The 15,063-nt window shown below is 41.1% G+C and overlaps 1 protein-coding gene across 4 annotated transcripts in view; it reads left to right on the top strand.

Moving 5' to 3' along the window:
• The window catches only part of PIEZO2 (piezo type mechanosensitive ion channel component 2), a gene marked incomplete at both ends in the record, with an annotated part of 345,228 nt that overhangs the window by 252,252 nt on the left and 77,913 nt on the right, over positions 1–15,063 (top strand). For all 4 annotated transcript variants that reach the window (XM_080920084.1, XM_080920082.1, XM_080920083.1 and 1 more), the window contains 7 exons: positions 193–331; positions 2,169–2,317; positions 3,093–3,323; positions 5,890–6,013; positions 7,559–7,851; positions 9,133–9,281; positions 12,750–12,923. In XM_080920084.1, coding sequence (XP_080776210.1) covers positions 193–331; positions 2,169–2,317; positions 3,093–3,323; positions 5,890–6,013; positions 7,559–7,851; positions 9,133–9,281; positions 12,750–12,923 — 1,259 coding nt within the window. The remainder of the gene's footprint in view (positions 1–192; positions 332–2,168; positions 2,318–3,092; positions 3,324–5,889; positions 6,014–7,558; positions 7,852–9,132; positions 9,282–12,749; positions 12,924–15,063) is intronic.

Below are 15,063 nucleotides of genomic sequence, written 5' to 3'. Positions count from 1 at the left end.
TTTTTATCATTACTAGTCGGGATAGACCACATAGGATCCATCTTGATAAGAATATTTGAAGATTTATTAAATGGTTCAGCCTCTAATCAGCTTTTCATCCTGGGTTATACATGGACTTTGGGGAGGAAGAGGTGTGCTTACAGAGAGGCCAGAATGCAATCATTGCTGTCCTCTTCCCTGCTCCCCTGACAGGGCCTGCTGGTGACTGTGAACGGCAACCCTGTGGACTACCACACCATACACCCAAGTCTGCCCATAGAGAATGGCCCTGCCAAGACGGACCTGTACACTACTCCCCAGTACCGATGGGAGCCTTCAGAGGAGTCCTCAGGTAATGCCCCTGTCTTAGAGGGGTTTACTGCTGTGAACAGACACCATGACCAACGCAACTCTTATAAGAACAACATTTAGTTGGGGCTGGCTTACAGGTTCAGAAGTTCAGTCCATTAACATCAAGATGGGAACATGGCAGCATCCAGGCAGGCATGGTACAGAAGGAGCTGAGAATTCTGTGTCTTCATCTGAAGGCTGGTAGCAGAATACTGATTCTTAGGAAGCTAGGATGAGGGTCTTAAAGCCCACACCCACAGTAACACACCTACTCCAACCTTCGAGAGGTACCACTCTCTGGGCTGAGCAAATACAAACCATCACAGCCCCTCAATGAAGTGAGCAGATTCACTCAGGCATGTGCTTCTCTTTCATTCATAAAAGTGGTGGTACTTCCTGTTGCTTTGTGTATGATTTGGTCCTTTACTCTCAAATAGCCTCAGTTTTTAAACAGAATTTTTGCCATCCATGATCAGTTAAATTGAGGCTATTTCCTTAGAACTTTATTTTTAATATACACCAGCATGTTTTTATTCATGTTTGGTTCTTGTACTCACAATAAGTGTCATGAGGGGGCAAATGTTGGAAAATTAAAAAGTGGGAAAAAAAATTGAGTATGCCAACTGTGTAGGTGTGAAGGGTGTGTGTGTGTGTGTGTGTGTGTGTGTCTACCCACTATCCATCTACATGCTGAGTTTCTATTAGTTAATTTGAAGGTCAATTGTTTCTTTGGATACTATTTTAAGAGAATTTTAAAAGAAGATAATTTTAAGTTCGTTAAAAATAAAAGAAAATGGGGGTGTTTTCATCTACACCTGGTGAGGGGAGCCATGTCATATAAGAGAGAATACTCAGAAAATTGGCACAGTACCTACTAACAGAGAGTTTAAAGGTGGGGTGCAGAGGAAGGGGGGCAGGTGTTGGCTGCACAGTGAGAGGGTAGAGATCACAGAAAACATTGCCCTTAAACAGCCATTAGAGCAGTGATAAGGGACCATTTATAGAAGATCTCATGGAGCTGGCTGTTTGGTGGCTATAAAAGCTCTCCTTGGTCACCTACAGCAAGTGTCCTGATATGCTGGCACCTGGGCAGAAGAATAGCTCTAGAATGTGCAGAAGGAACTGTACATCAGAGCCATTAGGTAAGGGAGAAACCTGGTCAGAGTCAGAGTCTCCCAGGAAGTGCATACACAGGTTCCAGGAGGACATGGCAGATTCCAGGAAGGACCATGAAGGGGGGAGCCAATACTGAGAACTAGATCTGGAGAAGTGACCTTCATCTATTACACACACACACACACACACACACACACACACACACACACACAGCATAAACACACACCATAACACATACACCAGAAACACACACACACTACAACACACACCATAACACACACACATAAACCATAAGATACATACACATCATAAACACACACACACCATACCAAGAGCTTACTATAATGATAATTCTCCCAGCACCAAAACAACACCAAACAAAAACAAAACATCTCCAAACCCTGAATCTGAGAACTGACAGTCCATCCATCCAAAAGTGTTCTATTCAATGAGAGAAAAAAGTCATGATTACCAAAGGAGGGGCATACCAGAGAAGACCACTCCCTTCAGTGGAGATTTTCTCTCCAACATGTCTGGGCCCTTATTCCCTCCAGTCAGAACACACTGCTTCTGTCTGACTGCTAGAGGCTGTACTAATTGGAGACACTTTCTATACTGGAAGACTCTGTCAAAACCGCACACGTGAGGTAGTGTGAAAGTTGCCATTGTGACGGATGTCAACCACATCCATACTTAGTCATATAAAGTGTTTGTCTCCCTAGAAAAGAAAGAGGATGAAGAGGATAAGGGAGAAGACTCTGAAGGGGAGGGGAGCCAGGAGGAGAAACGGAGTGTGAGAATTCACGCCATGGTCACCGTGTTCCAGTTCATCATGAAGCAGAGTTACATCTGTGCCCTCATCGCCATGATGGTTAGTACTTGCAGCACCCTCCAGAGTGACAGAGATGTAGATTCCAGTCTCAGCCGGGGAAGAGACTGCAGTTTGGGAATGGGTTTGACTTCAGTTGACCTCAGCCATATTGGAAGCAGACTTTAAAGGGCCTTTTTCACAAAGGACTGCAGAATGAGAGTGGAAAATCAGGTAGCACATTTCCTGGAGATTATCCATGAGCCTGATTGGTAGGTTGTTCTGCCAGCTGTCACTGACAAAACCTTCTTAGTCTCTAAGAACTTAGTGGCAACAAGCCAAACGCTTCATTTGTCTGGAAGGTCTAACCGCTGTTTTGTCCTTATAGAAACTGTAGGAAGAATACCCTTTGTTCATTTGTTCAGTGTTTAGATGCCTCACATGACGTTTCTTCTAATTTCTATCATCTTATAAGGAATGCTTAATCTCAACCTCTGATTCTCAAAAGTCTTGTTTCCCATCCAGCTATAGCCCATGTTCATCATGACCATAACTAACCACTGACTCCAAATACCAGGGGAAATCAATCTGCTTTAATATTGCAACATAGTATTTGTGAGTGAAAGGCCTTGGGCTTTCCTCCAAAGGAAGTGTGAAGCCAATGTCATGCTCAGCCTTCTCCACTCCTGTCCTGCCTTCCCTCACACCAGGCTGGGAATCTCTCCATTATCCACCTACAAGTCTCTCTTGTCTATATGCCCTTTTCTGTGCAGATAACAGAACTCCCCAGAGTGTGTTGTACTCACAGCTGCTGTCCTTTGTCCCTGTGGCTCTGCAGGCATGGAGCATCACCTACCACAGTTGGCTGACATTTGTGCTGTTGATTTGGTCCTGCACCCTCTGGATGATTCGCAACAGGAGAAAATATGCCATGATCAGCTCACCTTTCATGGTTGTCTATGCAAATCTGCTGCTGGTACTGCAGTACATATGGAGCTTTGAACTTCCTGAAATTAAGAAAGTCCCTGGATTTCTAGAAAAGAAAGAGCCAGGAGAACTTGCTTCAAAGGTAAAGAAATAAGGAAAGAAGAAAGAAGGAGAAGCAATAATGATCATATCATAGCAAGCAAATTTTCACAAAAGTAACCTCTACATGAATTTAGGATGAAGATATCTGAGATCTAGAAATAGATTACATTGGATGCCTCTTTTTTTATTCAGAGCAGGGGAATGACACCAAGGACCTCACCATTGTACTACATCCCTGTCTCTTGACTGTTTTTGAAAAACATTATTGGAGACAAGGGTGTCTACTTAGATAACTCTGGTCTCACAAAATCTGCAAAGAAATGATGTTCGTGAGAACACATCACTACCAAGTCAGGTGACACATGTCTGGAATCCCACCAGTTCAGGAGTCTGAGGCACAGTCTATTTCAAATTCAAAGTTGGGGCTACAGAATGACATCAAAGTCAGTATGAGCTCCAAAATGAGTCTTCAAATCAAAAGTTGGAGTGATAAGTTTGGCTCAGTGGTAGAAAGTATGCCCAGCCTTGGGATCAATTACCAGGTCTGCTAAATAACTAAGCAAGTGAAAATGATAGATAGATAGATAGATAGATAGATAGATAGATAGATAGATAGATAGATAGATAGATAGATAGATAGATAGATGATGGATGGGATGGATGGATGGATGGATGGATGGATGGATGGATGGATGGATGGACAGATGGACAGACAAATAGAGATAGATGGATGATGGATGGATGGATCAATGGATGGATGGATGGATGGATTGATGACGGACAGACAGACAGACAGATACCACTAACTAACAATATACCATCTAGAGAATACCTATGAGTTAGCATAACACAAAAAGATGAAGAACGTGGCCTCTGACCTAAAAGAGCTGTACCACCTCAGAGCATCAGGACTGAAGCCTTTTGCAGCACTGTCCAAACCTTGCCTTTCTCCCAGCCACTCTCAAATTCTTTCCTTCAGGAAAGACCCCATATGCTCCTAATTATTCTTAACCTCTCACTACATGTTAATGAAACAAATCTTTTTTCTCAGTTTTCGACTATGGTTCATTTAGTAGACACTTACAAAATCTTACTGCCCAGTTTTTAATTGACCAGTTCTGCAGCTCTTGACCTCATTCATCTCTGCTTGCTACTCGGGATTCATTAGTGCTGGTTTTGGTTGAAAGCAAATGAGAGCTGGTACCGATGACTGTGTGCCGAGAAAAACACAAGGAGACACCAAGCCACCCTTAGCTTGTACATTGGTTTTCATTTCTTTGGCAAATACTTAGTGAACAACTTTTTTTCTGAATAGGAAAGTATCATGCCCCATCCACTAGACACTGGGACTGTCACACACTGATCGTGGGGGTGGAAATTGGTGCAGCAGCCTTGGAAAATGTACATCTGTCATTTCCTCCAACAGTCAAACACTCAGCACAAGATGAGCAGTGCCAGGTGTAAGTTTAGATAATGATCCAGGACAGATGGGAACACAGAGACTTGGGTACATAGATGACTGTTCATAGTAGTGTTATCCATTGTAGGCAAGTTGGAAGCTCAAATGCTCTCAACTGTATTACATAAAAAAATTCTTGCATCTTTATAAAATAAGATACCATTCCCTAGTTAAAAAAAAAAATAAAAAAGAAAATAAATGAAGTACTGCATACATATCATAAGGTGATTAAGCCTTAAAAATATCATGCTAAGCAAATACCATTTACAAAAAGGCATGTATCATGTACCTCTCCTTAAAAGGTCTACATTGCGTAGATAAGTACAAACAAAAAGTAATTCAATCATTGGCAAAAACTAATATATGAAGGAAAGGGGTGACGGAAATCATGCTGCTTGAGGAGAGGCAAAGAAAAGACATCAAAATGGATAGTGGTAATGATTTGTAGCCCTGTTAGTAGACTGAAACCAACTAAGTAGGCACCTCTCAGGAGATTTTTGGACTCTGATCCAGAGCCTCATGAATGCTGAGCATTCAGTCTACCACTGATCTATACCCAACCTTTGAAATACACTCTTTTGAAATGAGTAAGTTGTGTAGTAAGTGAATTGTATTTTTAAAACACTATTGCCAAAAAAATGACCCTACTATGTGCTAAGAAGCCTATTTCCAAGAGAAATGGGCTCCTTCTATTAGGAGTTTTTCCCCAACTCTAAGAAAAGGTCAAAATAGACATGTGGAAGCTTAGAATTCCTTCTTAGCCATTGTAACATGAAAAGGAATAACTAGCTAAAATATGTTCTGGAATGAAAAATTCTTTTTCATACCTGTGGAATTCTTCAAAATAAGGAATATTACAGAGTCAAAGGACTGTTATACAAGACAGCCTCTATTAGGGCCTGACCATCAAGAGGAAATCAGTCTCTGACACTAACCTAGGAGGAGTCCAGTGGCTGAAGTTGGTTTTCTGTTAAATGGAGCGTATCCATCATCCTGAGGGTTTTGATGGTGCTACACATGATCATAGCATATGGTGATACACTCAGAGGGAGTTCCTAAATAGATAGACTTATGCCCTGTCGTCCTACAACTGTGGGGGAGAACGAGCTTCAAATGGCTGCTGAGCCCCACCTCACTCTGCCTTTAGATCCTCTTCACCATCACATTTTGGCTACTCCTGAGGCAGCATCTCACGGAGCAGAAGGCCCTTCGGGAAAAGGAAGCTCTTCTGTCTGAAGTCAAGATTGGAAGCCAAGAACTTGAAGAAAAGGGTAAGTGGGGGACTGGAGTGGGGTCTTCATAGTTAAGAGCACTGGCTGCTCATCCAGAGGAAACAGGTTTAATTCCCAGTACCATGTGCTGGCTCATGACTGTAACTCCAGTTCCTGAAGATCTGGTGCCTATCCGGCCTCTGCAGACAGATGGTAACCTTTAGAGAATTCATGTGAGCCCATGGTGAACTGTTTTTTAATGTGTTGTTTTAACTTTCAGAAAGGTTATTCCCAATGGAATATCAGAGAAATTGTCTCTAAAAATATACTTCTAGTAAGAAATGGAACCAATGAGTTAACTCAAGTCTCTTAAATTTAAATTTTTGGCTTAAAAATATTAGGGAGCAAAAGAAGAGGGAGGGAAAAGGGAGAAGAAAAAGGGGGAGAGGAAATAAGGGGGCAGTGAATTATTAATGTTTCTTTAGCGTTTGTCTTTCATACGGATAAACGAAAGCAAGTTCTCAAACTCCCTAATCAGATGAATAAGTATGTTTGTTGCTTATAGGATGGATTAGATGATATTTAAAAAGTTAAGTTTGGGGACCTGAAGGATGGATCGGTGGTTAAGAGTGCTTACTATGACAGAGAGGACCTGCATTCAGTTCCCAGCACCCTTGGTAGGAAGCTCAGAACTGTCTGTCTCTCCAGGTCCACAGGACCTCCTGGTCTCTTCTGGCCACTGCCAGGATCTGCATTCATGCACACATGCCCTCCTGTCTCTGCCACATGCACTAATAATTAAAAAAAACACACTAATCATTCTTAAAAGAAGTTTCCCTGTGGAAATAGAAGTGCCAGTGTAGAGGAGTTGGGATGGCAACCCTGGTGCAGTAAACAGTGAGAAACCCAGCACACACCAGCTACTGTTGTTTGGTTCTTATTACGCCCAACCATCAATTCTTGCTTCAGCAGCAATGGTCCATAACATTTAAATCTTGGCTACCTGAGCTTGAACGTCTGTCTATTCAGCACAAAGATTTACAATTCAGGTTTGGCAAAGAATGGTTTATTTAGCATAAATAGCTGAACCCCCACTTCAGTTTTTACTCCCCTCACTCTGGGAATCCACTGGCTTCTTGGAGAAATTATTCAAATTTAGATAGCTTCGGAAGGACAGCGCTGGTAACTTTAGCAATACAATATATTTCAAAGCACACGGTGCTCCAGGCTAAGACCACTGGTGCTGGCATCATTATTATACTGCTTTTGTTGTCCAGAGCCGGGAAACAATTAGAATCAGAGGTGACATCACAGTTTGATTTTGACTATCGTTACACATTTATCTCTATCCTCTCTGACCCTCAAGCCTGAAAATGTAAAAAGCTCTGCAGAGAGATTAGCATACAATGTTCCTGTATATATTCCACTTTATGAGTTATTAAGACCATCACTTACTTATCAGGGTTGCCTTATTTCTTTTAGAACCATGTTAAAAAAATGTAATAACTCAAAGAATAAATATTCTCCATGTCCACATAAGTCAACTGCAGCCAAAGCATGGCTGTGTAATAACATGGAAGAATAACATGGTCTCCTGTTTTGAAGATGAGGAGCTCCAAGATATACAAGTGGAAGGAGAGCCCACAGAGAAGGAAGAAGAGGAGGAGCAAATAAAGGAAGAAAGGCATGAGGTAAAGAAGGAAGATGAAGATGAAGTGGAAGAAGATGATGACCAGGACATCATGAAGGTCCTGGGCAATCTGGTGGTGGCCCTCTTCATCAAGTATTGGATCTACGTCTGCGGGGGCATGTTCTTTTTTGTCAGCTTTGAGGGGAAAATCGTCATGTACAAAATCATCTACATGGTGCTGTTCCTGTTCTGCGTGGCCTTGTACCAGGTCAGTGAACACATGGTTTTTAGTTTCTAGTTCTCACATCTGACTCAGGAGTGGAGTTGAGTTCTCTCCCTAGAGATGGGAATATCCAGAAAGCAATTGATGACACTCAGGATCCCAAGTCAAGAATGACTGGGGGAGTCAATGTGTTCTATCCATTTGGTCAATTTTTATAACCTTTCTTCCCACAGCAATATATTTAAAATAGCCTTCTATGTAACTAAATATATTGATTCTTTATTCTACAGCTGTTAGTTCAAGCCCTTGAATAATATTAAAAAACTGATTTTTAAAGAACTATCACACAAAGACCACACACCAATACTAAAAAGTCCCAGAGTTGATACATTCAACAGACTTCAGTTACAACAGCCATTTTGAGGCTCTGGTGCTTCACATTGAATGTTACTCTTAAACTCTCAAGTGTATCTATTGTGCCTCATAAGTTTTCCCAAATGTTTTGATTTAAAAAATAACCATCAACATTAGATCATAATTTGAACACTTAATAATTTTAGAGCAATGTGTGGATAATCTTAAGTACTTGTGGATTCTCTAGTTTGCTCATATTGTGGGTTTAGGATCTGAAAACCATTTGTCCATTTGTGGGGCAGAGAATGAAGCGGGGTTGGGGAGAATGTGTGTGTAATACAGCAAGGGCTTTGGTACCATAAACTAACCATATGACAGTGAGTTAGGCTATCCACAAACTCAGGTTGAACTGCTGTTAGGAGGCAGTTCAACAATACAGAGTAACAATACAATATTCTTTTGAGCATCCAAATGGAATACCTAAAGAATTGACAATAGCATGAGCTCATTATTTATGAAAACGAGAGTTTGAAAATGTTCACGGTGGAAACCGATGAACTCTTGAATATCTCTAAAGTATGAGAGATATCCTCTAATAAATATTTTACAGGTTTGTCCACTGAACACAATATTGAATTTAAAAGTTTTGAAAATAAAAGATTGCAGCTTCCTGTAAGCAGAAAACAAACATGTGATAGCATATTGTCACAACTAAACTGTACGAAGAAACTTAGAAGCCTAAAACTAAAACAGGCTTTGCTTCACTGATTCATGTGTGTGTGTGTGTGTGTGTGTGTGTGTGTGTGTGTGTGTGTGTGTATGTTCAGTACCTTACTGAATTAAACCTGATATCCAGCCAAGCCACTGTTTCCTTTTCACAACCATTTTTCAAACTTTGGGGGTTTTGTTGTTGTTGTTTGTTTGTTTGTTTGTGTTTGCGGTTGTTGTTGTTGTTGAACATCTAATTCACAGGTACACTACGAGTGGTGGAGGAAGATCCTGAAATACTTCTGGATGTCGGTGGTCATATACACCATGCTGGTGCTCATCTTTATCTACACTTACCAGTTCGAAAACTTCCCAGGCCTGTGGCAAAACATGACCGGATTAAAGAAAGAAAAGTAAGCGGCTTGTGCCTGGGATGGGGAAGAACACAAACACACTAAAACACAACGCTTATTGTTCCTGAAAACCTTGTGGGCAATTTTAGTAAAATGCGATGCTGGGAATGTCTGTGAGGTCCTCAAAGGCAAGTTAGGCAGCCCCATTCTTCTTCGTTCCCTTCTGACCTGGCCCTGTGGTGGAGACTCCGTGAAGGTTGTATGGCAAATGATTTTTTACAGCACCATTTTAGTGAACAGTGACATCTAGTGCTTACCCCATGGGAAACACAGCTACCTAGCATAATGTTATGCCTCTGCTTCCCAGCTCAGCACAGTTTTCCAGCCTGTGGGAGGCTCATGGATTCACCAGTCTCTTCCCTGTGTCTAGGCTTAGATGGTGCCACAGTTTCTGCTGTGATGCTGTCTTAGGATGACTTGATCTCACACGGTGACATGTAACCAGAATGCTCTCTTTCTCTGACTTTCTCCTATAAATCTCTGAAATGAGTGGAGAAATCCAGATAGATCCAGGTCTTGATTCAAAATTGCTGATATGTCTAGGAGAAAAAGAAAAGGTTTATGTATGCTTAGATGAATAGAGCCACCGGGGTTTATTATAGATGTTTGTTGAATGTTTGTCTTGTGCCAGGATTACAGTGGGAAACAAGAGAGTGGAAGGAAAAAAAAAGGAAAAGGAAAAGAGGAAAAAAACTTACCTTGATTCATTTAAGTTCGTCAAAACATATGTCAGTCTATGAAGGAAGCAAGAAAGGGAGTGGTCCCTTCAGGATTCTCTGTACAGGTGTCATTTACACTCAACCCAATGAACAGAAACTAAACTTTTCTTAGAAAGAAAAATGGGATTTTGCATTCAGGATGTGGGAGAGCATCTTAGGCAGAAAGAAGAGCAAACACAAAGGCCCTACACTAAGATGGAGGTAGGCCTGGGCACTGGAAAAATTCAAAAAAGCTCACCCACTGAGAGCAGGGAGGAGACAGTGAGAGGTGGGGGGGGGGGGTTACAAATACCCAGAGCACAGCATAACAAGAAGTTTGTGTGTAATTCTCATTGGAATATTGAAAGCCAACTTTGACACCACAGGGTAAAAACTGAGGAAGGCCAAGTCTGGAGTTGACAATTGATCACTCAGCAGAACTCTCATTAGGGCCTGAACACCCTGTGACCAGTGAGAAACTCTCTGAACTTTTTAAATTTTTTGGTGGCCATTGAGAAGGAAAAGAGAAAAGGTGTAGGGGGAAGGGAATCTTATTCACAGACACACACACTCACATACACACACACTCACACAGAGAGAGAGGATGAAGTAAGACAAGTTACAACAATTTCACATATTAACATACATACATGCATATATACATATATACATATATGCACACACATTTACACATTGGGTGGATGGATCAAAGCTCCAACCCATTTTACATACATAAACATACACACATATTTAATAAATGAAATAAACTCCTACAAGCAGGCTTCAACAACTTTATTTTTTCTCTTAGCCTTTTTATACCATCTAAGACAGAGTTCTCTGTGTAAGAAAAATATTACCTCATAGCCACAAGCTACTTATTCTCTAAAACCAATCCCCACAAAAAAACATATCCTTTAAAAACAGATTAAACTCAGTATGCAAAACAAAATTACAACAGGATTATTGATTATCTTATTGATTATTCTTTTGAAACTCATAGCTAACTAAACATTTCTGACCTATCTTTCTCTGCACAAGTTCAGCATAAGCCTGAAGCAATAATTCTTTTGTTATTGACTAACACAGTTTAAGTCCAGTCTATAGTAGCAAGTTATTTCCTGTGTTTAGCTGATGACAAGAAACAGATCATCATCGGTCTCTCGTCTTATCTTTGAAGTCTTGTTTAGCTGACCTGGTTAATCACCTGTTCTCTCTTCTCATACTCAGAATTATTTACTCTTTATTGAGAACACTGTCTTTCCATGGTATACACAGAAACATGTGGCCCTGTCTCTGGATCACAAACAAGACCCAAGAACGTATACCCAACCAAGAGTGGATATTTTCTTTGAACATTAGCTTGTTCCAAACCTATTTTTCTCTCCCAAGTAAAATTACATTTTTGTCAGCAGTTAAAGTTCACTGTGATCCTTTTCCCACCTATGAAGCCTTTATTTACTATTCTACATGGAAGGGGGCACATTCTGCTCTTAACTCTAACTTTATCACATCTTTCTGGCAAAATAACTTAAGCCATCTCTTTAAACTTTGTATTCATCACTCTAACTTCCTAAAACTATTTAAATCCAAGTAGGAATTCTGTAAAATCATTAATTCATCCAAACAATATTATTTTATGAAAATTCATCTTCAGGATTAGCTGCAGAAGTGCTCAATAGAGTGAGCTATCACCCAGCAGGGAATCATATCAAGCTATGGGCAGTGAGAGTTCCCCATGCCCAATCACAGCACGCCTGATCTATGAGAAATACAGCAATGCAATGACAGGAGAAGGCACACCGGTAGACCGGTAGCCAGAAGCAATCCTGGGACGAAGCCCTGGAGCTGTGTCTCTCCAAGGTACACCATCTCAGCTGTGTGTCTCCTATAAGCCCACTTGTCCACTGCAGCTCCTCCTGCACATTGTCTGCCTTTGGAATTTTCTTCAAGTCTTGTAATATCCTTGAGCAACTAAGGAAGTGTGATTTATGATAAAACAGAAACAAAGGCCACATCTCATGCACTGAACAACTTTCCTGGGAGAAATGGCAAGATCTTCTTCAGCCGAGTAAAGGGTAGGGACAGATAAAGAATCTATGTTTTGGGTGGTGCCAGTTGTCCACAGGTGAACTTGAGTTGAAACAAACAGGCATGCCTCTGATAGGAACCAACAGGGTACTTCCTGCTGTCTAAACTTTGCACAAGGCAGACGTTTGCACCCTTGAACAGTTCGGGGGAGGTCGGAGTGGAAAATTGCTTTGCCAAGGATAAGAGGGAAATCAAGGCCACTGCTGAGTCTGAAGTCACAGCCGGTAGCTTTCCAGTAGACATGTGGGCCTAGTTGCACGGGCTATCACAGCGCTGTTAGTAGACAAGTCAATTTGGGCCACAACAATGGCAGATAAGTTCAGGGGACTGACAATCAGAGTACAAGAAAGGGGACCCCCAAACTGAATCTAGTGGCATTCCAGCTGCTATGTATGTTCCAAAGAGAAGGTGGGGGCTAAAGAGAAAGCCCAGATATGTATGAGACAGACCCCAAACCTATAAGAAGAGAATTAGTACTAGAACAAAGTAAGGGTGTAGCTGCCGGTCTCTGCCACAGAGAGTTGGCACTGACTGTTGAGAAGGCAGGCTGGTTGGACTGGTGAACAGCGGGAGACGGAGGTAAGTGTTGAAAGCTAAGAGGATATCTGCTCTGGTGTGTGAGGGAAAGGAGCGACTGTAGTGTCCAGAAAGCTTCTTGCTCTTGTTCTGACTTCTTTGACAGGCTTGAGGATCTGGGCCTGAAGCAGTTCACTGTGGCCGAACTGTTCACACGCATATTCATCCCCACCTCCTTTCTGCTGGTCTGCATCCTACACCTCCACTACTTCCATGATCGGTTCCTGGAACTTACAGACCTCAAGTCCATCCCCAGCAAAGAAGACAACACCATCTACAGGTGAGCAAGCAGGAGAAGTCATCCTGCATCCAGGAAGTCAACCTTGGAAGTCTGCTTCAGCTGGAAGCCAAATTCTTTTAACCTTGACCTTGAACTTCTTACCTATGGGGTGTGGATGTGTGCGTACGTGCGTGCGTGCATGTGTCCCGTGCAGCCGAGCCATGAGACTCCCCAACATGCTGACTGATTGCCAACCCAAACTCTCCTATATCACTCCAACTTTCTTTACTGATAATCAGTGCTTGAAAATGAGTGGATGTTAGAACTGAAGGAATTCCATAGACAAACTATAAGAGGAAAAATTACGCTCAGTGACACTTGTCAATCATTGGAAATTATCATGACTTGATCAGTTTTGATAATACTAGATACCTATTGTTAAAACTATTTATTATTGAATTCTGACAATATTCTTAAATCAGTGACTTTTCAAAAGTCATATTAAAAAAATCTTTAAAACATATTATTGGCATGGTAACACATGCCTATAATCCCATCACTTAGGAGGCTGACAATAAAGGATATGTAGTCACAAGGCCAACCTAGACTACCAAGTGAATTAAAAGCAAAACAAACATCACACACACACAGAGAGAGACAGAGAGAGAGAGAGAGAGAGAGAGAGAGACAGACAGACAGACAGACAGACAGACATAGAGAAACAGAGACAGGGAGGAAGAGGAAGAAAATTTTTAAAAATCTTTTTATTTGTAATATTTAACTGTTGATTATTGCTAGATGACTTAATTTTTATTTTATTTTGTTCCTAAAGCTCTCTCTTCTCTTCAATGTGTATTTTCTTCTCTTTAAAATTTCTTCCTGTTTATGGAGACTTTCTGTCACTATTATCCTGGTTGCTGTGTGTCTGGGTTTTCTGATGTATAATCAAATAGGACATAGGATATAATTTGTACAAAAGAGTAAATATTTTCAGGACCACAGTTTTACTAAAGACAAATGGCTCAACAAGTGTTTTACCCGATTGCTTGTGCCTGGCTAGTTTATGTCAAGTTAGCACAAGCTATAGTCATCTGAAAAGAGGGAGCCTCAGTTGAGAAAAAGCCTTCGTAAGACTGGGTTGCAGGCGGGCGTGGAGAGCATTTTCTTAATTAGTGATTGAAGGGTAATGGCCCAGTCCATTGTAGTGGAGTCATCTCTGGGTTGATGGTCCTGAGTTCAATTAAAAGCAGACTGAGTAAAGTAAACCATGAGGAGCAATCCAGTAAGCAGCACACCTCCATGGTTTCTTGCATCAGTTCCTGCCTCCCAGTTTCTGCCCTGCTTAATTTCCTGTCCACACTGATTTTTGTGGTGACTCTATTCAAAACTGTGAGTGAAATAAATTCTTTCCTCCCCAAGTTGCTTTTGGTCAAAATGTTTCATCACAGCCATAGCAACCCTAAGACACCAAATGATTCAGACCGAGTGTGTATGTGAAACCTGAGTTTAGCCCAGCATTTCTTCAAAGCATACATGTACTGGCATGTCTATTATGCGGGTCTGGATGCAGACCTAAACGACCCCTTCAAGATCACTGCTCCCTTCATTTCTGCTTGTGGCTCACCCAGAGCATTCCCTTAGTAATGATGTTTGCAAGAAAAGTGGAGGTATTGGAGAGTTACATGAGAGTCACCTTCAGGTCTAAGAACATTTTTCTAGAGCCCGGAGAAATTAAATAATTGGTATCATGAGGTTTTCCATGAGAGTATTCTATAAACGTTTCAAAATTTGAATTTCAACATTTGGCATAGGCAGCATGTTTTAAAACTTCTCTCTTATTGATAACCTTCATCTCCCTGTAGCTTTTTTTGTTTTTTTTTTTTTTTTTTTTTTTTCTTTTTTTGGTCCTGAGTCCTAATCAATGACCACATTAAAATCCGAATGATGAAGGAAGATAAACAGCTTCACAGATGGGACTGACTTCCCTGTTTGCTTGCCTTCTCTTGCCTTGTTGCTTTTGTGTGCTTTATAAAAGCTGGTTGCAAATGGAGACTGAAGGACTCATTGTAGTCACTAAGCTGATGTCAGAATTATGTTGTTTTGGTATATCCCATTGTCCTCTTCCTGTCTTGTACAATCTGCTATGTGTGTGTAAGTATGCACGTATTCAGTATGGACAAATATCACTTGTATTTGAAGT

This window comes from Micromys minutus, assembly GCF_963924665.1.
Source record: "Micromys minutus genome assembly, chromosome: 8".
NCBI lineage: Eukaryota > Metazoa > Chordata > Mammalia > Rodentia > Muridae > Micromys > Micromys minutus.
This window is presented reverse-complemented; position numbering and strand designations above follow the sequence as displayed.